The 24659-nt window shown below is 44.8% G+C and overlaps 1 protein-coding gene across 5 annotated transcripts in view; it reads left to right on the plus strand.

The window, feature by feature from the left end:
- The window catches only part of cdh13 (cadherin 13, H-cadherin (heart)), a 237492-nt gene that overhangs the window by 71857 nt on the left and 140976 nt on the right, over positions 1–24659 (plus strand). For all 5 annotated transcript variants that reach the window (XM_044123866.1, XM_044123869.1, XM_044123868.1 and 2 more), the window contains exon 3: positions 15687–15898. In XM_044123866.1, the coding sequence (XP_043979801.1) occupies positions 15687–15898 (212 nt within the window). The remainder of the gene's footprint in view (positions 1–15686; positions 15899–24659) is intronic.

A 24659-nucleotide genomic window follows, 5' to 3' on the forward strand; every position in this document is an offset into this window, starting at 1 on the left:
TGTAGTTGATTTGGTCAACTGCTGAGGCGTTTTGTCATCTGGAGGCTCAGCGGTGCGTGTAGTTGGAGACAGAACTCAGTTCTGCTTTGGCGCTTTGCTCCGGGACGACAGAGAGCCTCCATTACCGCGAATCTGCTCCTGTCAGCAGAAACACCTTCACTGTGGGGGGTCCCACTGCTCACACACACACACACACACACACACACACACACACACACACACACACACACACACAGCTGAATGCTTGCATGCTCTCTGTAGATTGCTTTGATTTGTTTGAACTTGACTTGAAAAAGTTTTTGTCACATTATAATTCATGATTTTCCATTAACTTTTTCTGTGAGAAATTTCTCCGTGTTTTAAATTCTGGGGTTGGAAAATCTCTCCGTTTAATTCAGTTTCATTTCTATCAAATTGTCGTCTTGAGGCAGAAAAAGTCATTTGAGTTGAATCTTTGATTCCTGATTATTAATCAGAATGAAGTTCAGTTTATTAATCAAATCAGTTTAAAAAGTTTTTATCTGAAGAAAATCATCAGTACATCAGCACAGGGCATGTGGCGACAGTAGAGAGGAAAAACCTCCACCTGGACCAGAACCTGGACCAGAACCAGAACCTGGACCAGAACCTCCACCTGGACCAGAACCAGAACCTGGACCAGAACCTCCACCTGGACCAGAACCAGAACCAGAACCTGGACCAGAACCAGAGCCTGGACCAGAACCAGAACCTGGACCAGAACCTGGACTAGAACCAGAACCTGGACCAGAACCTCCACCTGGACCAGAACCAGAATCTGCTGCTGTCAGCAGAACCTCCACCTGACCAGAACCAGAACCAGAACCTGGACCAGAACCAGAGCACACACACACACCAGAACACACCAGAACACACACACAGCTGACCAGAACCAGAACCTGACCAGAACCTCCACCTGGACCAGAACTTTGAACCTTGACCAGAACCAGAGCCTGACCATTACCAGAGCCTGGACCAGAACCAGAACTTTTCTGTGAGAACCTCCACCTGGACCAGAACCAGAGCCTGGACCAGAACCAGAACCTGGACCAGTTTAACCTCCACCTATCAGAACCAGAACCAGAACCTGGACCAGAACCAGAGCCTTTGACCAGAACTGATTCCTGATTATTAATCAGAATGAAGTTCAGAACCTTACCAGAACCTCCACCTGGACCAGAACCAGATCCTGAAGAAAATCATCAGAACATCAGAACACAGAACCTGGACCAGAACAGTAGAGAGGACCAGAACCTCCAGAGCCTGGACCAGAACCTGGACCAGAACCGGAGCCTGGACCAGAACCAGAACCAGAACCTCCACCTGGACCAGAACCAGAACCTGGACCAGAACCTGGACCAGAACCAGAGCCTGGACCAGAACCAGAACCTGGACCAGAACCTCCACCTGGACCAGAACCAGAACCTGGACCAGAACCAGAACCTGGACCAGAACCTGGACCAGAACCAGAGCCTGGACCAGAACCTCCACCTGGACCAGAACCAGAACCTGGACCAGAACCAGAGCCTGAACCAGAACCAGAGCCTGGACCAGAACCAGAGCCTGGACCAGAACCAGAGCCTGGACCAGAACCAGAACCTGGACCAGAACCAGAACCTGGACCAGAACTAGAGCCTGGACCAGAACCTGGACTAGAACCAGAACCTGGACCAGAACCGGAACCTGAACCAGAACCTGGACCAGAACCTCCACCTGGACCAGAACCTGGACCAGAACCAGAACCTGGACCAGAACCTCCACCTGGACCAGAACCAGAACCAGAACCTGGACCAGAACCAGAACCTGGACCAGAACCAGAACCAGAGCCTGGACCAGAACCTCCACCTGGACCAGAACCAGAGCCTGGACCAGAACCAGAACCTGGACCAGAACCAGAGCCTGAACCAGAACCAGAGCCTGGACCAGAACCAGAGCCTGGACCAGAACCAGAACCTGGACCAGAACCAGAGCCTGGACCAGAACCAGAACCTGGACCAGAACCAGAACCTGGACCAGAACCTGGACTAGAACCAGAACCTGGACCAGAACCGGAACCTGAACCTCCACCTGGACCAGAACCAGAACCAGAACCAGAGCCTGGACCAGAACCAGAACCAGAACCAGAGCCTGGACCAGAACCAGAACCAGAACCAGAGCCTGGACCAGAACCAGAACCTGGACCAGAACCAGAACCAGAGCCTGGCAGTGGGCCAGCGGAGACGTTTTGTTTCGTTGCTGCTCTGCTTTCTGAGTTTGGAGATGAAGTTCCGTGAAGTTTCTCACGGCAGCGGTTGACCGGCGCCATGTTTCGCTCTCTGTGATGTTTTCTAAACATCTTTTCTTCCTTCTGCAAACACATTTCAGAATCGGTTTATTTTATTATTACTACTAATAAAATAAACTGTATTATTTCTGCTGTAGTCCAGCTTGCAGCCGTCGTCCTGCTGCTACGGGGGAACAGGCTGGACTCGGCATAACAGAACCACATTATTGCTCTGATTCATTGATTTAAATCAAAAGCTCTTCTGCTGTGGCGGAACCGGCCCGGTCCGTCACCCAGAACTTCCTGTGTGATCCGGAGTCGGGCAGGCATGAGCCGCTTCTCCTTGTTCCCGACCCGGCCCGGTTCCGGTGCCGATCCGGAACTCTCACGCCTCTAATGGCGTCGCATTAATCACTCTGTGGCGCCGGTGGTACCAGGACCGGCAGTACCAGGACCGGCGGCTTCTTTTCTGCTGTATTTTTAATTTGGCCATAAATCAAGGTGTTCTTCTGACGAATGACTGTAATTACAGGAAAGGCCGTTTTCATGCAGGCATGTGGTGGGTGGCAGCGCGTCAGCAGGCTGCAGCTGGTTCTGATCCGGAGCAGCTGGTTCTGATCCGGAGCAGCTGGTGACACGGGGAAGGCAGAACCCGGTCAGAACTCCGGTCCGGGTCCAGCCTGAGAGCGGACGCTGCAGGGAGGCCTGGAAGAGTCGAAGCTCCACAAGATTTAATAAAAAGTTGCAGAAGATTAATTTTCATCCAGCCGTTAAACAAAATGTGAGCAGAATTTTAAAATGTGGAGAAAAAGTGACATCAGGACTTCAGGATCCCAGACGCTCTGTTAGCGTTAGCATTAGCATTAGCTTCAGCTGGGTCCCAGCCAACAGGTCCAGGCTGGATGGACAGAAGAAGTTTATTGATGTATTAAATGTGATCAAGTTTGATCAGGTTTTATATAATCTGACTTTAACGTCTTTGTTCTTCCTAAAGTTGGTCTGAAGCTCTTGGCTGAAAATAAAAGTAACACTTTTCACATAAATGTTTGTTTGATACTAAATATTTTGAACTAAGCTAAAGATTCAGCTAACCTGCTGATTCAGAAAAGGACTATCAAAATAAAAGCTGGTCTCTATAAAGTCCTGCAGTGAACTGGTAAACGTCTGTATTCCCATTGAAACGATTCATTCAGCTGAAAACGGTTCAGATGGACGTGAGCAGCAGCTGAAGCTCATTAGTCACACAAATATTTCATTTGAAGCTCGTTAAATATTTACTATTTAGTTCACAGCTAAATGTTTCGCTAACTGTTTAGCTTGCTAACCAAATAGCTAAGCTGTTTGTTTGTTGTTGAATGTGAAGTCCAGACAGGAAGCTGTCATAAAGCGTCCGGAGGTCGTTGGTTCACGTTTCAATCTGCAGCGTCTTCCAGCCGCTCGTCTAAAGCAAAAACTCTTCTGCTGGTTCTGTTTCTGGATGCTCATCATCTGGTCCAAACGGTGAAAACAAATAACTCTTTCAGTTTTAAAAAGTCCATCAGTTGGCGTCATAAAACACGGAGTCGCTGTTCGGTGCAAAGATCAAACTGCTGTTTGCTGATATTCAGTTATAATTTCATCCCTCTGCCTTCATGGCTCAGTTTCTTCAGTTGAGAGCAAAACTTTTCTGCTACATTCAGCGTCTTCCTTAGATTGTAAAATCATTGTTGTGCTGTCACGCTTTTCCACGCTGAACCTGACATTTCAGAGTTGGGCTTCGATTTTCTATTCACTATTTGCTTTTTCTATTGTATTGCGGCTGACAGCTTTGCGTTGCTGTCTGATTGCCATTGATTCTTAAAGTGTTTGAACTGTTCAGGGGTTTAAATGTGAACTCGGTGGTTAACACGCTGCCGGAGTGGCAGAACGTTTCTGAGTTTTTCTGCTCACTCCTCACTGTGAGTTCTCTGCTTTTGACAGCGATGGGAATATCTCGCCTTATATCTGGACCTAAACATTTCTGCTCTTTCATCTCGTAGTTCCTATTCATGACTTTCTTCTGGCCTTGTTCTCCTGTAGTTTTATTTATTCAGTCTGGTATAATTTAGGGAATAAGCCTGCTTGACTCCTCTGAGCCAGTGGAGTTTACTTTGGGCTGAAGAACAGGAAACGTTTCGCTGCTCCGGGTCGTATCTGTGCAGTCGAGGAACCCAGCTGGTCAGACACACAGAGGACCGATTTTAAGGAAGGCTGAGAGGAAAAATCAGCAGGAAAAGTGTCAACATCAGATGCCCGGCTGCAGTCTGATTATTAGACCCGAGCAGCAAAGCGCTGCAAAGGTTTATTGTTTTCATACTGTTTCTTCCTATCACAATTCTGCTCCCCCAAAGAGAGCGGACGCGTCAAGCCTGTTTAAAAATTTGAAGGTTGTCGCAAAAATTGCCAAAAAAACCTAAAAACAGCTCAACAGCGCCACCTAGCAACTTTCAAAAGACCCTTTGCTATTCACTTACTTCATCATAGAGACTTGAAATTTGGTACAGTTGTAGAGCTCACCAAGACGCTCAGAATTTACAATTAATGCCATAGTGCAAGTATCACAGGAAGTCGGCCATTTTGGATTGAAGGTCCGATTTTGACCCCATTTTGGCCGTTTACAGCCTTCATATTTGATCGAACTCCTCCTAGGGATTTCGATTGATCGGCTTCAAACTCAGTCAGCCTGATCATAAGGCATGGCTGATTAAAAGTTATCAAAATGGTGAGTTTTTGAGCATGCTGAACGGGGGCAAGCAGGGGTCAAAGTTCACCTACTCACCACGAAACACAAAAACAGTTATAACTCCTACACTAAATTAAGGCAGAAATAAATAAAAACATGAAAAACAACAGTTCAGACTCTCACTGACACACACACACACACACACACACACACACGTTTGCACAGCTACCTTTGTGGGGACTTTCCATTAACTTCCATTCATTTCTACAGTCTAAACCTTACCTTTATCCTAACTCTAACCAACCAAAACTCAATTCACACCGTGGTCCTAAATCTGACCCCTGACCCAAAAACAGTGTTTCCCCTTGTGGGGCCCAGGCTTCAGTCCCCACAAGGAGCAGAGGGTCCCCACAATGTGGTAAATGTCAGGAAGATATTAGAAACAAATTGCAGGCTGCTCATAAACTCGACCTTTAGCCAGACACTTTAAACGGTTTTCTCATAACGAAACAATAATAGGAACTTTGATTGAAGCAAAAAGAATCACATTAAAATCGAAAGTGAAGTTGTGGGCTGTTTTCTGCGCTGTGATTGGCCGAGGCCAGCGGCCGGCGCTCAGCAGCCTCGGGGCCAGCCTGCCTCCGCTGGCTGGACGCCCATCAGTCTCCCAGCCGCTTCACTTCTTTGCTGAATGTGCTTGAAATTATGCTGGCCTGTGATTTTCTGTTTGATCGGTTTATGCTTTTCTGAATGAGCGTCCATGGTGGAGCTGTTTGATTGAAAGCTTTTGGAAAAGACTTTTGCTTTCAGGAGAAGTATATAAATTCTTCATCTCCTGATGCACAAACAGCAGCAGATTTTCCAGCAGAAGCTTCCAGGTCCAGTCCTGCTGGAGCACCCAGAGAGAACCCACACAGCCACTGGGAGATCTGCAGCTTCTACATGCAATGCTTCTCAGATGGTGGAGGAAGAAACATGTGAAAGCTGCAGCTCTGGATCTAAAGTCCAGACTTTAACTGAGACTCTGCAGCTCAGAGTCTGGACAGGCTAGCATGCTAACACTTAGCCGCTGTGTAAGTGCAGCTGCTCAAAAACAGCAGCAGTTTCCTGTTGCAGAGTTAAACTGTGCAGGATTCTGTGAATCCTCCATCCAGCAGTGATGGAGCCCAACCGACCGCCGGCTCTGCTGCTCCACCTTCGTCTCCCAGCTCTGCGTTCATCCTCACTTTGTCCATCTTCTCCTGTGCAGCATCGCTGCAGCTCATGTATTATTCAAGATGCTTTCCTGTGTTGAAAACAAAAAGCCCATTTTATAACATAAGGATAAAAATAAACATGTTTTCTTGAAGCAAAAGAGACCAGAGAAATCTCTCCACGCTTTCACTTCCAGATTCAGATGCTTCTGGACTTCAGATGCGGTCCGGTCCGGTCCGGTCCGGTCCGATCACTGATAAAACCTCAGGCTTTGTTTTTCTTAGAAGTGTTGACAGATTTATTTTAACCTTCTCACCCTGGAACAATAAAGAGCGGTGCTCCTTCTGCAACACTTGGCTGAAGGGTTTCAGGGCCTTGGATGAGTTAGAGGCTCTACAGCTTTGACCTGGAAACTAATGTAAAAACAATGCAGAATATTTTAATCTGCCAGTTGCAGCAGAGGAAAGTGTTTAACAGAAGCTTTCAGATCTGGAGCCTTGAAAGTGAAGAAGAGCTTTTTATCGTCACGTTTCAACGTCGCCCATGAAAATGTGTCGGCTTTCTCAGAACGGCTCCAGGCTCTAACCTGCAGGATGGTTCAGTAACATGATTACTCAACAATCACACTGATTACTGCTTTGTTTCTTTATGCAGTGTGAAGGATCAGAAAGCTCTTCATCACAGCCAGGTGAAGTCCAGCTGCTAAATTCCTCCACAGGCCGATTCCAGCTAATGTTCCAAAACTTGGAGCATCTTTACTTTGTTCTACATTAAACAGTAAAATATTTAGATGCTTCTGATCTGTTCTGGATTCTTCTGCTCCGTCTGCAGCTAGCTGTGGTCCGGCGTTGTGTTCACCTCTTCCTCAGTCTGGTCATCTTCATCTCCTTTCCACAAAAACCCCTGAAGTCGAAACGTCCTGAGCTGGAATAAACCAATAGTTCAGAAATCGATCTTTGGACCAAATGCTGGCGTTCAGACTGAGAAAAGTGTTTCAGTTTGTGAACCAACAGACTATTTTTGTCTTCATGTGTTGGTTTGGACTAGAACCTGTTTCACATTGGCTGCATTTCCGCCAACAGAACCTGTTAATTATGACTTTGTCATTTCCAAAGATTACTGTGTTTTATTATTAGTTACATCTCGGAGTCGGCGGTCCGTCAGCGGCTCACTGAAACGCTTCGATGCGTTTTCTTTTCCTGTTTGGAATGAAGCGAGTTCTTAAATAAGCAGGTGGAGACAGGAAACTTCAAAGCCTGCGCCTGCAGGACTCAACATGCGCTGCATGCAGACACCAGATGTTTACTGTCGCTGTCAGTATTAGACACGCTTCCACACTGCAAGAAATGAAAGGGCGCGTCCATCTGATCTATGAACTGCAGCGTCGCTTCCATACATTCAGCCTCCGGTCGGCCTGGTTCGGATCCGAGAACCGCAGAACGTCCACGAGAACAAACCCACACGTTCAGGAGGCGTCGAATCTTTACAGAATACCGACTGCGGGTTATCTGGCCAATCAGCACGCAGCAGAGCGGAGTCCGAGTGGGTCTGCCTCCTGATGAAGCCGCTGATCATGAACAGAATCTGTGCGTCTGGGAGAGCAACACGCTGCGATTATGTCAAAGAAAAGATTCAGACATTTAAGAAGCTCCTGGTTCTTCAGGAGGAAGATGATTCCTGCAACACGTGGCTGGAATGAAATAACTGAATTTATGGAGACGCTGCAGATCATCTGCTGCATATAAACATTCTGTGTACCGCCACCGAGCCGATCAGAACCGGTCCTCTGAGGTTCTGCTCCATGCTGACATGAAGCTGCTGCTGGAGGTCGGTGAGCTCTGAGGAGACGGTCCAGTTCATGATGAGGGGACGGAAACGCCCAGCAGCAGAACTCAGCTGGGTTCTGTTGGTTCTGAAGCAGCCCGGTTCAGACTGAGCCCAGTTTCACTGTCTGACGGCATGAAAGACGCTCCAATTATGGCCAGGTTCTGACCCGGTACCGCTGTTCTGACCCGGTACTGCTCTGACCTGGTACCGCTCTGACCCGGTACCGTTCTGACCCGGTACTGCTCTGACCCGGCGGATCAGGTGCATTCTGGGTAATAACGGAGCGGGTCGTCCTGCCCCGGCCGGCGCCAGCAGTTTTCCTGACTTTCCGACTGAAACGAGAACCGGACCCAGAAATCTGGACCTGCCAGAACCGGCTCTGCTGGACGATTCTGATCTGAAACGTAACTCGGCGCCGCGGCTCCGTTCATCATGTCTGAGTCTAAATCAGTGAGGGGAAAAACATCTTTAATCCTGAAGCGTCTTGATTTTCTCTCTGAATGTTGGAAAATGTTTCTTAAACCTCTGAAGCTTCACTAACTGATGTTCAACGTTTTAAATTCTTTAAAGTTTATAATGTGGTTCAACAGTCATATTTTATTTAAAATGTTTTAAACGTTTATGGAGCGTTTAAATGTTTGTTTGTGTTTAAATGTTTGTTTGTGTTTAAATGTTTGTGTTTAAATGTTTGTGTTTAAATGTTTGTGTTTAAATGTTTGTGTTTAAATGTTTGTTTGTGTTTAAATGTTTGTTTGTGTTTAAATGTTTGTGTTTAAATGTTTGTGTTTAAATGTTTGTGTTTAAATGTTTGTTTGTGTTTAAATGTTTGTTTGTGTTTAAATGTTTGTTTGTGTTTAAATGTTTGTGTTTAAATGTTTGTGTTTAAATGTTTGTTTGTGTTTAAATGTTTGTTTGTGTTTAAATGCTCCTAAATTAAATTGCTAAATGTTTCTTTTTGAAACGTGGAGCCGGGCGTCCGGAGAAGTGAAACCATAAAAGTTAAAAAATTTAAACATTAAGTCTATAAAATAAAAAGCAGAATAAATAATTTCAGGTGAAATCAACGCAGCGTATATTTATGTTTATGATTCATGAAAATGTCAGGCTGGAAGCAGAACATCACAGATTTTCAGTAAGATCTGGACTTTGACTAGGCCATCCTTTTCAGCATCAGTTAAATACGTTTTTGGCCCATTTTTCCTGAAAAGAAGTTTCTAATAACTTACACACCTTGATCCGAGGTGGTGACCTCATTAGGCCACGCCCTCCCTCGTCAGACTAAATTCATTAAACACGTTTTCCCTGATTAGAGTTAGAAAAGATTAAAAAATGCTGATGTGGTTTGGATATTCACCTGCAGATGCACTGAACAGCGTAGATATTTCTCTCTAGATCAGCACATCGTCACCTGAAGGTGATTCTGCTGCTGTAAACTATTCATTTCATCACAGCTTCATATTTCACTCATTCATTGTGATTGGCTGCATCACACGTTGCAATAATGAGCGTGACGTGTTTCAGATTCAGATGATTTTAATTCCTTAAACATCGTAATCCTTAGAAACAGCAGCTGGATTTAATCCAGAGCAGCTGGTTTTTGTACAGAATGTTAAGTTTATTGCTTGTTTCATAATTTGGTGACGGCGTAATGCTGGAGCTTTGACACAAACAGAAGAACTGATCCAGGAGAGGGAGGACAATTAGGTGATGGCAGCATCATGCCGTTATCGACGCCCGCCTCCAGCCAATCAGAGCGCTGACCAGCTGCTATGGAGAGAAAACAGAAAATAATGTAATAGTTTGTCAAGCAGCATTTCTCATGTCATCTTCCCAAGACACATTCTGAGTATTTAAGATACAAAAACATAAAATAGGAAAATATTCCATTAATTTAAAAATGAGTCCTTTAACTCAGGACACTTTTTACAGTAAGAAGTGAAAGGATTAGAAAAGTTGACCTGAAAAGGAGTGAAACGGCTAAATAAGTTTGTCCCAGTGCTGTTCGGCCAGCAGCTGCGGTTTGTCTTCATGTCGGGTTCATAAAGGAAGATTTGACCAAACTGAGTCTCTCAGCAAGTAACTGAACACAAAGCAGCCGTCTAACAAACTACAAAGGTTGATTTGGGAAAGAATATTTAATGTTCACTATTAGAAACCCAAAGGAGAAATCTTTGCTTGTAAGATCAGAAGATTCAGATTTGATTTCTGTATGTGATGAATAATAATAACTGATTTTACAACCTGTTACAGTGGAGATGAAGGATTGTTCTTCTTGGGCTCCCGTAGTTGGACCTGGATGAGAAATGTAAATCCCAGTGAGTCTAACATGCAGTTGGGTGTAAATCCATTTGGGCAGCAGCTCCTTCCAGCCAGGCGATTACTGGAGGAGCCGGTTTCACTCCGCAGCCACCAGCTCACTGCCGCGCTGCCACCTTTCAGATTACTCCTCTGATTCTCATCTCTGCCATCATGGAGGCTTGACATTTTGTTGCAAGACAGAAAATAGTCTTCAAAACACCTCAAAGGAAAACTTTAGTACCCGACAGGAAGGAAAGAAATCTCCTTTATGTGACGGACAAAAGCTGGAAGCAGCTTGATAATCTCAGAGTTCAGCATTATCAAACAGGAATTCAAAAAAAGATGTATTCAAATGTATTTTGTTGATTGTGCTTTTAGGGATGATGAAGGATAAATTAGTCTAAGAAAAATAAACTGAAGATTTATTGTCTTTTTAAAATATGTGGTCAAACTGTAAATATATAAATTAATATCTTAAGTCACCAAAGTGAGTCTGTTTTAACTTAAATAACTTAGTTTGAAATTTGAAGAGCATTTGTTTTCTTCCCCACAATCTGCTGCAATCTGAAATCACTTTAGACCAATAAGAACAATTATAACTGTAACTATATAGTTCAGACACTAAATTTACTTTAACACGCATTAATACATGCAGTGGAAATTAAAATCTTATTTCTGCTCTCAGGGCTTCAGCCAATCAGCACCAAGGAAAATGAATGGTGCTTGAAAACAAACGTTACAGAAGCTTCTAAAAGCTAATTGTCTACAGAGCTGTTCCTGCAGGCTGCCACAGTGTGGCGCTAGAGAAACTAGTTGAGCGTATCACAGGAAGTTGGACATACTGGACTAGCAAACGCTGGAAAACCTGTCATCTAAGACAAAGGTCACTAGCTGCTAACTGCTAACCATGCTAGGCCTGATAACCAGGGACAGTTTAGCACAGTTAGCATGCTAACTGCTAACCAGGCTAGGCCTAATAAGCAGGGACAGTTTAGCACAGTTAGCATGCTAACTGCTAACCAGGCTAGGCCTGATAACCAGGAACAGTTTAGCATGCTAACTGCTAACCAGGCTAGGCCTAATAAGCAGGGACAGTTTAGCACAGTTAGCATGCTAACTGCTAACCAGGCTAGGCCTGATAACCAGGAACAGTTTAGCATGCTAACTGCTAACCAGGCTAGGCCTAATAGGCAGGGACAGTTTAGCACAGTTAGCATGCTAACTGCTAACCAGGCTAGGCCTGATGAGTTTAGCTGCGGAGCTGTGTAGCCTTGGCTGCTCTCTCACAGCCTGATGGTTGATCACATGAGTTTTAGTTCATATAAATATAAAACATTAAGCTCAGCTGTAGCCATGCTTCCTGTGAAGATGTTGGCGCCTCTGATCCGTGTTCTGCTGGTTCTGGAGGAGTGGTGGCTGTGCAGCTGCGCTGAAGTCGGGTAACTTACATTCCGTCATTGTTGTCTGACTTCAAAGCTGCCAATTCACAGTTTCTTCAGAGAAATCCCCAAAACCTGACAGCATTAGAATATCATCAAACACTCGGCTGCCTTTGAAATGCAGCTGACACTGTTTGCTGCTGCAATTTGCAGCCTCTAAAGAGTCAGCCATGTTATTGAAATAAATCTGGGGCTTGTAATGGGGATGGAAATGAACACATCTTTCATGCTTCGGCTTAGAGGAGAGCGTTGAGTTTGTGCGATAGCAGAAGCTGCTGCCTGTTGGACTCGTATTAATTCTGCCATTTTTGGATTCATTTTACTTTCTCATCTTCCCTCTGATACTCTCCTCCTCTCAGTGGTAAATAAAGATTTTGTCTGCAGAGAGCCGATAGAAGCCAGACTGAACGGATACAAAGGTTAAGTGTATCAAATGAGCGTTCTGATAAACCGCAGCCTATTGATCAGAGTCAGGGTCGACCCGCCACGGACTGGTTCTGTTGCACTCGCTGCTGAAGGCTGGACGGCTCAAGCAGTAAAGTATTAATTAAATTAAAAGATGGCTGCTGCTGTTAAACGGCGTTCCTGCTGCGCGTCGCTTCGAGCATCAATACATACGAACGCTGTAACGGCCTGGTTGGATTACAGGACATAAAGGTGTTTGTGCTTCGTCTCTCTGCAGGTAATCAAAACTATATGAGTGATTTAAAGTAAATATTAAATATTAGTCTCAGATACTCCTCAGTTTTAGAACTACAGGACTGATAGTTTGTGTTTTTTGAATCGGGTATGAAGCGATGTTCCTGCAGTTTCATAACCAGCTCTCCGCTGAGTCTGTTCCTGTTAGATCGTCTTCCGATCCGCCGGACCGGAACGACGGGAAGTCTCCAGCAGAACCAGCAGAAACCAGAGCTTTGGGCTCAGCGGGTTCTCCGGTTCGGAGCGGGAGCAGAGAAACACTTTAAGCTTTCACAGAAACAGAAAATATCACAATAATGTCATAATGTCAAAGCTTCTGTCAGCATGAAAACATGAAAACATGAAATGAATCGACCTCAGCCTTACAGACATAATGCTGCAGAAATGTTGCACTAATTAAAGCATTTATTTCTGACGGCTGGATATTGTAATTTATTAAACATTGTAGAGCCACTTTATGTAAATTAGCCCTTTGATAAAACAGAAATCAGAATTAATTGTTTCTAATCCGTGTTGCTTTCACCAGATTTCGTCTTCATGATTACTGACTGTTTTTCTCCAAACTAAACACTGGAAGTGAACCTGGAGCTGCTCAATCTGCAGACCTGATGTGTTGAGAACGAGACTTTTTCACCTGCTGCTTGTTGTCTCGTCTCGTAGGTCCGTTAACGTCGGGGCTAAAAGTGAAACCGCAAAGACACAATCAACCAGAATTTATTCAAATAATCAAACCAACAGATCAACATGACCATCTGATACAAAAACCACAACAAAACATTAATTACCTTAGAAAAAATGCAAAATACGAAGAGTCTTGGGAGAACTCTGTTGTGGCAGGAAAAAACAAAGCAGTTCCACCCCAGCGATCTAAACTAGCTGTTTCACTTCAATTATTTCTAAACATCATTAAAAACCAGAATAATTAAGCTAATATTTCCAAACGCTGCCAAATGTTTGCTGGTACAAAGCCAAGTCTGCCTGAATGAAACCTGCAGAGATCATCGGAGTTCATCCTAAAGTACTAATAACTCGAGCAACGCACTTTTAAATAACTTTTTATGAGTTATGATAACTGGACGGCATTCTCCGTTAAATGCTCCTTCAGCTCTGAGCAGCGATGAGCTTCATTTTATACATAAATATATATATATGTATATATATATATATATATATATTATATCTGCTTCAACATGAATGGAGAAAAAGTGCCGTCTTATCAGGAGCGTTGTGATCAGACAGATCGTAACGCTCCGTCTGATCGTAACGCTCCGTCTGATCGTAACGCTCCGTCTGATCCGTAACGCTCCGTCTGATCGCAACGCTCCGTCTGATCGCAACGTTCCGTCTGATCGCAACGCTCCGTCTGATCCGTAACGCTCCGTCTGATCCGTAACGCTCCGTCTGATCCGTAACGCTCCGTCTGATCGCAACGCTCCGTCTGATCGTAACGCTCCGTCTGATCCGTAACGCTCCGTCTGATCCGTAACGCTCCGTCTGATCCGTAACGCTCCGTCTGATCCGTAACGCTCCGTCTGATCGCAACGCTCCGTCTGATCGTAACGCTCCGTCTGATCCGTAACGCTCCGTCTGATCGGTAACGCTCCGTCTGATCTGTAACGCTCCGTCTGATCGTAACGCTCCGTCTGATCTGTAACGCTCCGTCTGATCGGTAACGCTCCTTCTTATCCGTAACGTTCCGTCTGATCGCAACGTTCCGTCTGATCCGTAACGCTCCGTCTGATCTGTAACGCTCCGTCTGATCCGTAACGCTCCGTCTGATCGCATAGCGCTCCGTCCTGATCGTAACGCTCCGTCTGATCTGTAGCGCTCCGTCTGATCGATGCGCTCCTTCTTATCCGTAACGCTCCGTCTGATCGTAACGCTCCGTCTGATCTGTAACGCTCCGTCTGATCGGTAACGCTCCTTCTTATCCGTAACGCTCCGTCTGATCGTAACGCTCCGTCTGATCTGTAACGCTCCGTCTGATCGGTAACGCTCCTTCTTATCCGTAACGTTCCGTCTGATCGCAACGTTCCGTCTGATCGCAACGTTCCGTCTGATCGCAACGTTCCGTCTGATCCGTAACGCTCCGTCTGATCGCAACGCTCCGTCTGATCGTAACGCTCCGTCTGATCGCAACGCTCCGTCTGATCGTAACGCTCCGTCTGATCGCAACGCTCCGTCTGATCGTAACGCTCCGTCTGATCGCAACGCTCCGTCTGATCGCAACGCTCCGTCTGATCGGTAACGCTCCTTCTTATCCGTAACGTTCCGTCTGATCGCAACGTTCCGTCTGATCCGTAACGTTCCGTCTGATCGGTAACGCTCCTTCTTATCCGTAACGTTCCGTCTGATCTGTAACGTTCCGTCTGATCGCAACGCTCTGTCTGATCCGTAACGCTCCTTCTTATCCGTAACGCTCCTTCTTATCCGTAACGCTCCGTCTGATCCCAATTCGCAGCAGCAGCGCTAACTGGGAGTTGATGGATGCTGCAGGCCAGGTGGATGTGAGAGATAAGTGTATATGATGAGGGATAACTCCTGGTGTAGTGGGACCAGACAGGAGTCACTGTGTGATGCGTTTGTGTTCTTGTGCATTTAAATAGTTTTTTCTGTGATTTTTCTGCAACAGGAAGCCGGGAGCTTTTTAAAAAAAATGTTTTATTGGCTCTTGTGGCCTTTATTAGATAGTGAATTGACAGGTAATGAGAGAAAGTGGAAGACATGCAGCAAAGGTCACCAGGTCGGGAATCGAACCCACGATGGTCGGGTCGAGGACTTAGGCCTCCACAGCGTCCCCACAGCGCCGAAAAGGAATCAGGAGGCGTTAATGCGTCCAGACAGGGCAGCATGTTGCACTGCAGCCTCGGTCGGTCGGAGCGCTGCTGCAGCCTCGGTCGTTCGGAGCGCTGCTGCAGCCTCGGTCGGTCGGAGCGCTGCTGCAGCCTCGGTCGGTCGGAGCGCTGCTGCAGCCTCGGTCGGTCGGAGCGCCGCTGCAGCCTCGGTCGGTCGGAGCGCTGCTGCTGACGTTCCCTCTGATCGTGCTGCTCTTGGCTCCGTTGTGTGTTTTTCCTCCGGCGATGTGTTTATATCTAAGCATCCTGCTTCATGTGTTGTTTGACAGCCTCTCAGGTTCTGCTGTTCGCCTCGGTGACTGTCATGGCCGCCGCTCTTCCTGCGGTTCTGTCGTTGGTAATTTGCTGGGAACACTGTCACAGCAGTGTGTGTGTGTGTGTGTTTCTTGCAGTGGAGTTTGATGACTGCGCGGGGAACGAGGATGTGTCGTTTGAAGTGTCAGACCCCAGCTTCCACGTGGACGGAGACCTGAACCTGGTTCCCCACCGGGACGTGGAGTCCTGCGGCCCGGTGCTGCTGGTCCACGGCTTCGGATCGCACGCAGACGACCGGGCGCAGGTGGACGTCTCCCCACTTCCTGTCCGGTCAGAGAACACGCTCATGGTGAGTTGCTTCAGCTCAGTGCTGCCTCTCTAGTTGACGTGGAAACTGGAAATTATGAAGCTCGGTTTACGGAGATGATGTTTCAGATTAGATAAACTGGCAAATTGTTTCACTTAAAACAAGACATTCTTTCCTTGTTGTAAGTGAATTTCATTTTTCATCATTATGAAGGAATTATTGACTTCAAATTAACTCTTATGAAAACTAATTTAATAGTTAGTTTTGTTGTTTTGTCTTATTTTAAGTGCGCTAAGACATTTTCACTGGAAATAGAGAAACGATACTTGGTCAGATTTTGTTTTTGCACTGTGTCATTTTTCACATGAGCTCTGGTAATGGCTGTTTTATTGAAGAGATATAAAAAATATTATTCTGATTGAGGAAATATGACGTGATTAAAAAAAGAAAAATCCAGATCATGTTTTAAAGAATGATGATTCTTTAAAACGATCAGATGAAGCTCCGTATAGTGAGACGTGTGTCTGGCTGCAAAATCAGTTCGACTGCATTCAGATGTCATAGAAACATCCAGATATTTAATCTGGTTTAATCTGGTGCTACGCTGAGCAGAGGCTCTGTCTGCGCTGATGAACATCACTTAGCTTAGCATCACTAAGATATGACTGCTAAAAACAGCTGGAAAATAAAATCTCTACCGTCTGATTCTGTGTCTTCATCGTCATAAATCCTTTGGTATCAACATTTAGATTTATTACTCGGTCGGAATAAAATGGATCTTCCTGTCAGTTACATCTCAGCCACAAAATAAAACAATTTATTTCCCCAAATATGTGACTTTGATTTGCAGACAAAACGCTGCAGACAGAAAAATGCTTGAGGGGAGAAGTGAGGCATTCGCAGATCATTCATGTGTCAGCCATCTTAATTGCAAATGTAAGAAATTAAAAACGAAGTTGATGAAATGTTTGGAGGCATCTGGTGCCAGAAACCTTCTGCAGATGTTCATGAATCCTAATCATGGTGAGACAGGAAGCCCTGATGCAGCTTCAGTCATCAGCCATTAACTTACTGGTTTCACCTGGACGGCGACGCTGGAATCCAGATTCACTTCAGACCGAAATGATCAGCTGGTCTCTGCTGGTGGATCACTGGGAACCAGCAGAGACCATTATGGTGAAGAAACACAGAGGAAGACAGTCAGGCATCATCATCATCATCACCTTCATCATTATCATCATCATCATCATCATCACCTTCATCATCATTATCATCATCATCATCACCTTCATCATCATTATCATCATCATCATCACCTTCATCATTATTATCATCATCATCATCACCTTCATCATCATCATCATCACCTTCATCGTTATTATCATCATCATCACCTTCATCATTATCATCATCATCATCATCACCTTCATCATCATTATCATCATCATCATCATCATCATCATCACCTTCATCATTATCATCATCACCTTCATCATTATTATCATCATCATCATCATCATCATCATCACCTTCATCATCATCATCATCATCATCATCATCATCATCATCATCACCTTCATCATCATCATCATCATCATCACCTTCATCATTATTATCATCATCATCATCACCTTCATCATTATTATCATCATCATCATCACCTTCATCATTATTATCATCATCATCACCTTCATCATTATTATCATCATCATCATCACCTTCATCATTATTATCATCATCATCATCACCTTCATCATTATCATTATCATCATCATCATCACCTTCATCATTATCATCATCACCTTCATCATTATTATCATCATCATCATCATCATCATCATCATCACCTTCATCATCATCATCATCATCATCACCTTCATCATTATTATCATCATCATCATCACCTTCATCATTATTATCATCATCATCATCACCTTCATCATTATTATCATCATCATCATCACCTTCATCATTATTATCATCATCATCACCTTCATCATCATCATCACCTTCATCATTATCATCATCATCATCATCATCACCTTCATCATCATTATTATTATCATCATCGTCAGCTTCATCATCATCATCACCTTCGTCATTATTATCACCATCATCATCATCAGCAGCAGCTGGATTAAATCTTTTAGAATGAAGAATCTGTTTTAATAAAAAGCTCCAGTTAAAAGTGTCTGTATTGTAGATTTACTAAATACAAATCCAATATTTGTTTACCTTTAAATGCTGCTGGGACTCATCCTGACTGTCTGTCCCACTGAAGAAGAGCTGCTGACCTTTAACCCTTCAGGAGGCAGACAGAGAATCTGTGATGGTTCTTCTTCACTCAGCCGAGTCCAGCTGCTCTCTCCGGCTGATTTCTGCATTTAGGGATTGAATTTAAAGGATCGTGTAACCTGCAGTTAGTTAGGGACTTTTATTTTTGCAGGCCCACTTCCTGTGTTGCCCCAAACTCTGCTAGCTTATTCAAAGCCTCCATCGCCCCGTCGGACCTTCCTCACCTGTTTCCTCCTGTTTCCACTGTGATTGCAGCTCACTGTTGGCGTCCTACACACAAATTGATCCAAATCTTTGAATCTACTGATTTGATTTCCTGAATTGTTGGTGCCGTTTACCCAGAACGTCACCAGGATTCTGTCACCGCTCATTGTGTCTCAGCCTCTTAGAAAAGGTCGGGGTTTGTCTTGTTGGACCAGATCCTCATCTGGATCTGAAGAAGGCGAGAAGGCTAACTAAAAGCCCTGCCTCCTGTTTTTCATGCACATCTCTTTTAAAGAACACTCCTCTGATGCTGCTTTTGTAGCCGCAGTTAGCTGCCTACCCCATAATGTTACAATAGCTATGATGAAAAATGAACTTTTGACATGTTTGTCTTCTTCCTTTTGGGTCTCTGCAGCTTGTAGAAACCATCTGAGCTCCATGTGATCCTCCAGTCGTTTTCTGGCAGTAAGTTTATGTTTTTGGTGTCTGGAAAACGAGCCGTTTCAAAAACCTCCTGGTTATCACATCATGGTCTGCCCTGTTACCTAGCAACCCCAGTGAAGCGGTTCATGTTTAGTTGTTGGCGGGAAGCCGCTGCTGCATCCTGGATGGATGATCAGGAGACGGAGGGTGAGATGAACTGATCTGCATCTTTCTGCAGCCATTTCACAGGAACAAAGTTTAAATGTTTAGCAGAGACATTAAACCGCTGAAAGGAGCTGAAAACAGGAAGTGAGGAGATTAAATCTGATTATCTGAGGTCCAACATCTGGACATCAGTGATGAAACTTTGGTTCTCCTTTTCTTTGATTAATCTAAAGTCTCTGCAGGCGGCAGAATGATTGTTTGCATTTCATCCTAAAACTCCATCTGCTTCGGTTCATGTGACGCTTCGCCGGGGGAAGAGTCCAGAAACCAGAGACCCTTCAGTCGGATCATCAGCCTCTGTGCTGCAGGAGTCCTGCTGCTTCTCTCCCCTCAGTGAGGAGGCCAGCTGCTGTGGATGTCCAGGTTTCCAGGGATTTCCAGGGGTTTCCAGGGGTTTCCAGGGGTTCTGGTCGTTGGACTCCAGGTTCCGGCAGACATGGTTTGCATTTCATTCAGCTTTTCTTGCTCTGTTTACATTTTCTGAGGTGATATTTTCATTTAGTGAATTTTGTGATCATGTATTCTGCTGGAGACATGAGATTTCTCTGTCAGGTAATTGGTGTAGCTCTTGTGGTCACAACGGATTATCCTGACATTTAATATAATTATTTGCCGCCGCCGTCCCAGGAGACGGATCCTTTGACTCTGTCATGTCGCCGTCCTTACATCTCGCTCTGCCGGCGTTAGCAGATTTAATTGAATTTCTCAAATGTCTTAACAACTCTCTGAAGGATTGAGATTAAATTTGGAACATGCTTGTCTTCCTGAAGATGAAATGTAATCACTGCTGATCCTCCGGCTTTAAGACACGGAGACATTTATGCTCTGATTGGTGACAAAGAGTCACTCTGGATATTGACCGACGTCCTAAATGGCTCAGCTGCTGTTTGGTCGAAGTGTTTCCTCCTGCAGTTCATTAAAGTTTCACCAAAATGGAAGATTCTTCATGATCAACGCAGCTTTTCAACTTTACGGTTGGCACTGAAGAACCTCCGTAATAAACGACTTATTTCAGCGCTGAATGAAGACAGGAACTCACTTTAATAGTTCATTCATTCATTCATTCATTCATTCATTCATTCATTCATTCATTCATTCATTCATTCATCTACATTAAGGGTTTACAAACATTTTGTCCCAAGTGCAAATGAATGAAAAGCTTTAAATAAAGGTATCTGATTGGATCTCACATCTTTGGTTTTTCTTATTGATCCAAACTTTTTTGGACTCGATTGAACAAATTTATTCCCAGTATAAGATCCGGATTGGGTCGTTTTTTCAAAATGCTCGCTGTATTTATCTGAGTTTAATTAGATAAAAGCTGATTTTATCAGTGAAGTCTGATTGTCAGTAAAACTCTCTGGATAAACAGTTTTATTTAAAGCTGCCTTATGAACAAATATTGTGTCGTATTAAACATTTTCCCTTGTAAGAAACGGATGTCATTAATAATTTAACCTGGTTAATCCTGAATCTGGATCCTTTTTGAAACGCAGTGAAACATTTGAAAGATGAATAAATGAAAAACGTTTTGAAGAACCGTAACAGTTTAAAAACTGAAATGTCTTGGTTGTGGATTTAATCATTTAGTAGCTAAAAGGATTTTTGAGTTAAAATGTTGCTGATGATGTTGGTAGTTTTTAAGATAATTGACCTTTGACCTTTGCTAATTGGTGCTAACCAGCTGTGCCTAATAAAGTGGCCAGTATGTTAACATGGAAATCTGCTGCCCAGTTGAATTGGAGAGGAAAACTTCATTTAGAAAATTATTTCGTCTTTATCTTTCATCTCTGCTTCAAAGTCTTAAACGACACACATTCACCCTTTCATCACATTCACCCTTTCATCACATTCACCCTTTCATCACATTCACCCTTTCATCACATTCACCCTTTCATCACATTCACCCTCTCATCGCATTAAATGACACACATTCACCCTTTCATCGCATTAAATGACACACATTCACCCTTTCATCATGCGCCGTGGTTAAATAAAATAACCGTCTGGATGAGAGAGAGCCGGTAACAGCGTCGCCCTGAGACTCATTAGGTAATCCGTCCTTCCGTCCACATCCTGCTCCGCCCTCTCTGTCCCGTCGCTCCGCCCTCTCCGTCCCGTCGCTCCGCCCTCTCCGTCCCGTAGCTCCACCCTCTCCGTACCGTCGCTCCGCCTTCTGCGTATTTAAAATCTTGTTTCAGTGACTGATGCACTCAAATCCCACCGACTGAAATCTACAATCTGAGATAATATTTGTGGTCGTCAAGCTGCTTCAACGCGTCTTTGCTGGTTTTCAATTATCTCAGCACTCAGACTCTCTCTCTCTCTCTCTCTCTCTTTATTTTTTTTACAGCTCATTGTCGTGTTCTTGTTGCCGTTGGATTCATATTTGCCAAAACCTCCTTTTTGTTTCCCGCCTCATGCAGAGTGGAAATATTCCAGTATTGGCAGAACAAATGGCTGTGATAACTGATAAGTGCCTGCAGTGGAGGTGGAGAGAATCAGGTTGTAATTTGTCAGCGCTAGTTTGGTGCAACAGGCCCAGAGGGAGATAAGTGACTGATGAATGATTCCTATTATAAGCAAAACTCTGAATTTAATGAGTAATTTATTCCTCCCTTTTTTGCGACCGATCAATATGTGAATTAATGGAAGAACGCGTTTCAATTTAACAAATGCACGCTCCAAGATACGCACTTTCCTCTCTGTATTGTTTCTTGTTGTTTTGGCAGCGCAGCAGTTGTGCAGAGCATTTCTCTGCCTTCAGGGAGCATAAACAGGCACCGTTCAAATGTAGCAGCTGATAAGACCCAAAATAAAAAGCCTGTTTATTGTTCTTTTGTTATGTTTTATATATTTTCCATGTGCTCAGGCTGAAATGTAATATTGCATTTCCTGTAAAAGCCTGATCCTGCAGAGGGAAACAGATTTACTGTAAGCCGGCTCTCAGCGCTCAGCCAGGCTTTTGGGACGACGACGAAGATGTGACATCCTGCCAACATAGCAACACAACATGAATCATCTTTCCCTCTTCCTGCATCCATCACACCAAACACTGCTAAAGCAGCACAACAAAACACCTTCGGAGTAAAAGTTACTGAATTATGAGCAGCATCATAATCAGGCTCAGTGTCCATAAGCCACCAAGAAAAGGATCCACTCATTGTAACAGGATCATTTAATCATTTCTAAGGAAACCACTGTGACCTCATCAGTCTAAAACTCTGATCTGTGTTTGTTTTCTGCTTGTTGCTGTCAGACAAAATCCTGAACTCTGGTTCTGCCGTTTGCAAACCGTTTTCCTGCAGCTGGGCTCCAACAAAATGCGTCTTAAAACCGTCTGAAAGCAGCTTAAAGGTCAGCAGCAGAAGTAGGTCACTGCATAAAACTTTTGGAAGAAACCCTGAAGTTCGGCGGCTACAGAAGCTAAAACTGGATGATGAGGATGATGAGGAAGGTGAAGCCTGCTGTGCTCCAGCTGCAGATCGTCGCAGGGAGCAGCAAAACCATCTCCAACACAACAAAACCATTAAAACAAAGTTAGATTGTCATTTTCTGTTCAATTTGCTTCGCAGCCTGAATATGTTGAGTTAAATGTGATGTTTTATAACTTAGAGGACTGAATGCAGACGCGGCACAAAGACCTTCACATTATGCCAGATGATTAAAACATTAATTTGTTGTTTTTTGTGTGTTGAAGTGATAAATGTCTTACTTTGAATTTTAGAAAATATCTTCGTACTCACAGGTTGTTAAAGTTTTTCACATTTTCACTTCAGTATGTTTTAAATTCTGCAGGACAAACACAAAGTAGTGCCCGACTTTCTAAATTTAAATTAAACTGAAATCCTGGACGGATGGATTTACATTGTCAGTAAATGTGTTTCTTCTTCAAGGCCTTCAGGCCAAACTGTCGGCCATGTTGTAGTTTCTCCGGTTCCCCTGACCCGGTCCGATAACCCGGTTCCCCGACCCGGTCCGATAACCCGGTTCCCCGACCCAGTCCGGATGTTCAGCACTGTTTGGTACCTGTCATGTTTTGATGTCGTTCCTTCATCAGGAACAAACCTGCACTGTTGCTTTAACACAGTTTGTGTCTGAAATGTGATTAAGTGTGTAAACGTGAGGTTTGATGCATGATGTGTTTCAGACACTCATTAATGGAGCTGGCTCCTTGTTTAAATGTGTCCCAGGTGAAATAACCCGGCTGCTGTCACTGCCGGCCAGCGCCGGCCTTGACGTCGCCCATTTCTCTCCGGGTTTGCAGCACGTTGTCACAAATGAGTAATGGCACTTCTCAATATAGCGGTGTGGGTAAAAATGGCAGAATGGACAAGGACACGACTTTGCTGCTGCAGGAGCTCGTAGCTCCTGACAGTGACAGAGATTCCCTGTTCTCACACACACGCGCACACACACACACACACACACACACACTGTGTTTACTCTGAAGGATGGGTGTGAAGCCTCCATCCCGCCTCATGCTTGCCAGGTTCAGCTTTCCTCTCAGTGCCCTGAAATCCCCCAACAATCACCAGGAGGACGAGAAGCAGATGCTTCAGTGCTGCTGGGTTGATGTTGCAGCAGTAATTTATGAAAAGTACACATTAAACATTCATAGCGCCCTTCTCCTCCAGTGTCACCGTACTGTACGAACACTGTTCATCACACAAACGCGGCACAAAGAGGGAGAGTGGAGTGGAGCTGAAGAAACGTTTGAATGAGCTGCAGAGCAGCAGGAAAGGAGTTGACGTTTTCTCCTCCGGCGACACAGTGAGCCGCCGTCATCAGCAGCATGGAAACACGGTTCAGCCCTGCTGAGCGCCGCTCTGCCACCATCATGATGCTGCAGTCCCTTCTGCGTCACAAACACCAGAGGAACGAAGGCATGGAGGCCATGAAGTCACAGCAGCACCTGCAGGCTGCCGGCCTCCGACCTCTTCCACCGTCAGCCAGATGTGATGCTGCAACGTTGGGATTCTGTGATGCTGCGACAAAGCGATGCTGCTACAAAGCGTTGCTGTGATGCTGCGATGAAGCGTTGTGATGCTGCGATGAAGGAATGCGGCGATGAAGTGATAAAGCGATGCTGCAACAAAGCGTTGCTATGATGCTGCGGCAGAGCGTTGTAATGCAGCAATGCTGCGACAGAACGATGCTGCGATGAAGCGATGCTGCACCCTCACGCCGGACCGCACAGCCCCCCTCCAGCTCTTCATGTGAGATTGTTGGTTTAATCTGCGATGGTTTTCAGAAGCGCCGTGTTTTGCAGCATCTCGTCCGCCATCAGCTTTCTGCCTTCGACAGTTCAGAGGTCATCCTTCAGTGAGTCCGTTTCAGCCGGCGCTCCGGGTCTCTGGGCGGTTCTGCTCGGCTTGGGTTTGTGATTGGACTTGCATGATGCTTTCTCTCCTGAATTTGCTGCTGGTCAGTGAGTCGATGAAAAGACTCGCTCGCCCTTTCTGTGCTGGTGAGAGGCGTGGGAGTCGGGTCAAAGGTCGTCAGCGATTGAACAGCAGTTCATCCAACAAATCACTGAGCAGCAGAATAAATAATCCAGAGAAAAATGTAAAATCAATCAGAATCACAAACATCTCTGACTGAATTTTATCTCTTCTTTAAAGTTTCATTTCATCTTTATTTGACAGAGAATCAA

The sequence above is a fragment of the Gambusia affinis genome, linkage group LG08, assembly GCF_019740435.1.
Source record: "Gambusia affinis linkage group LG08, SWU_Gaff_1.0, whole genome shotgun sequence".
Taxonomy (NCBI): Eukaryota; Metazoa; Chordata; class Actinopteri; order Cyprinodontiformes; family Poeciliidae; genus Gambusia; species Gambusia affinis.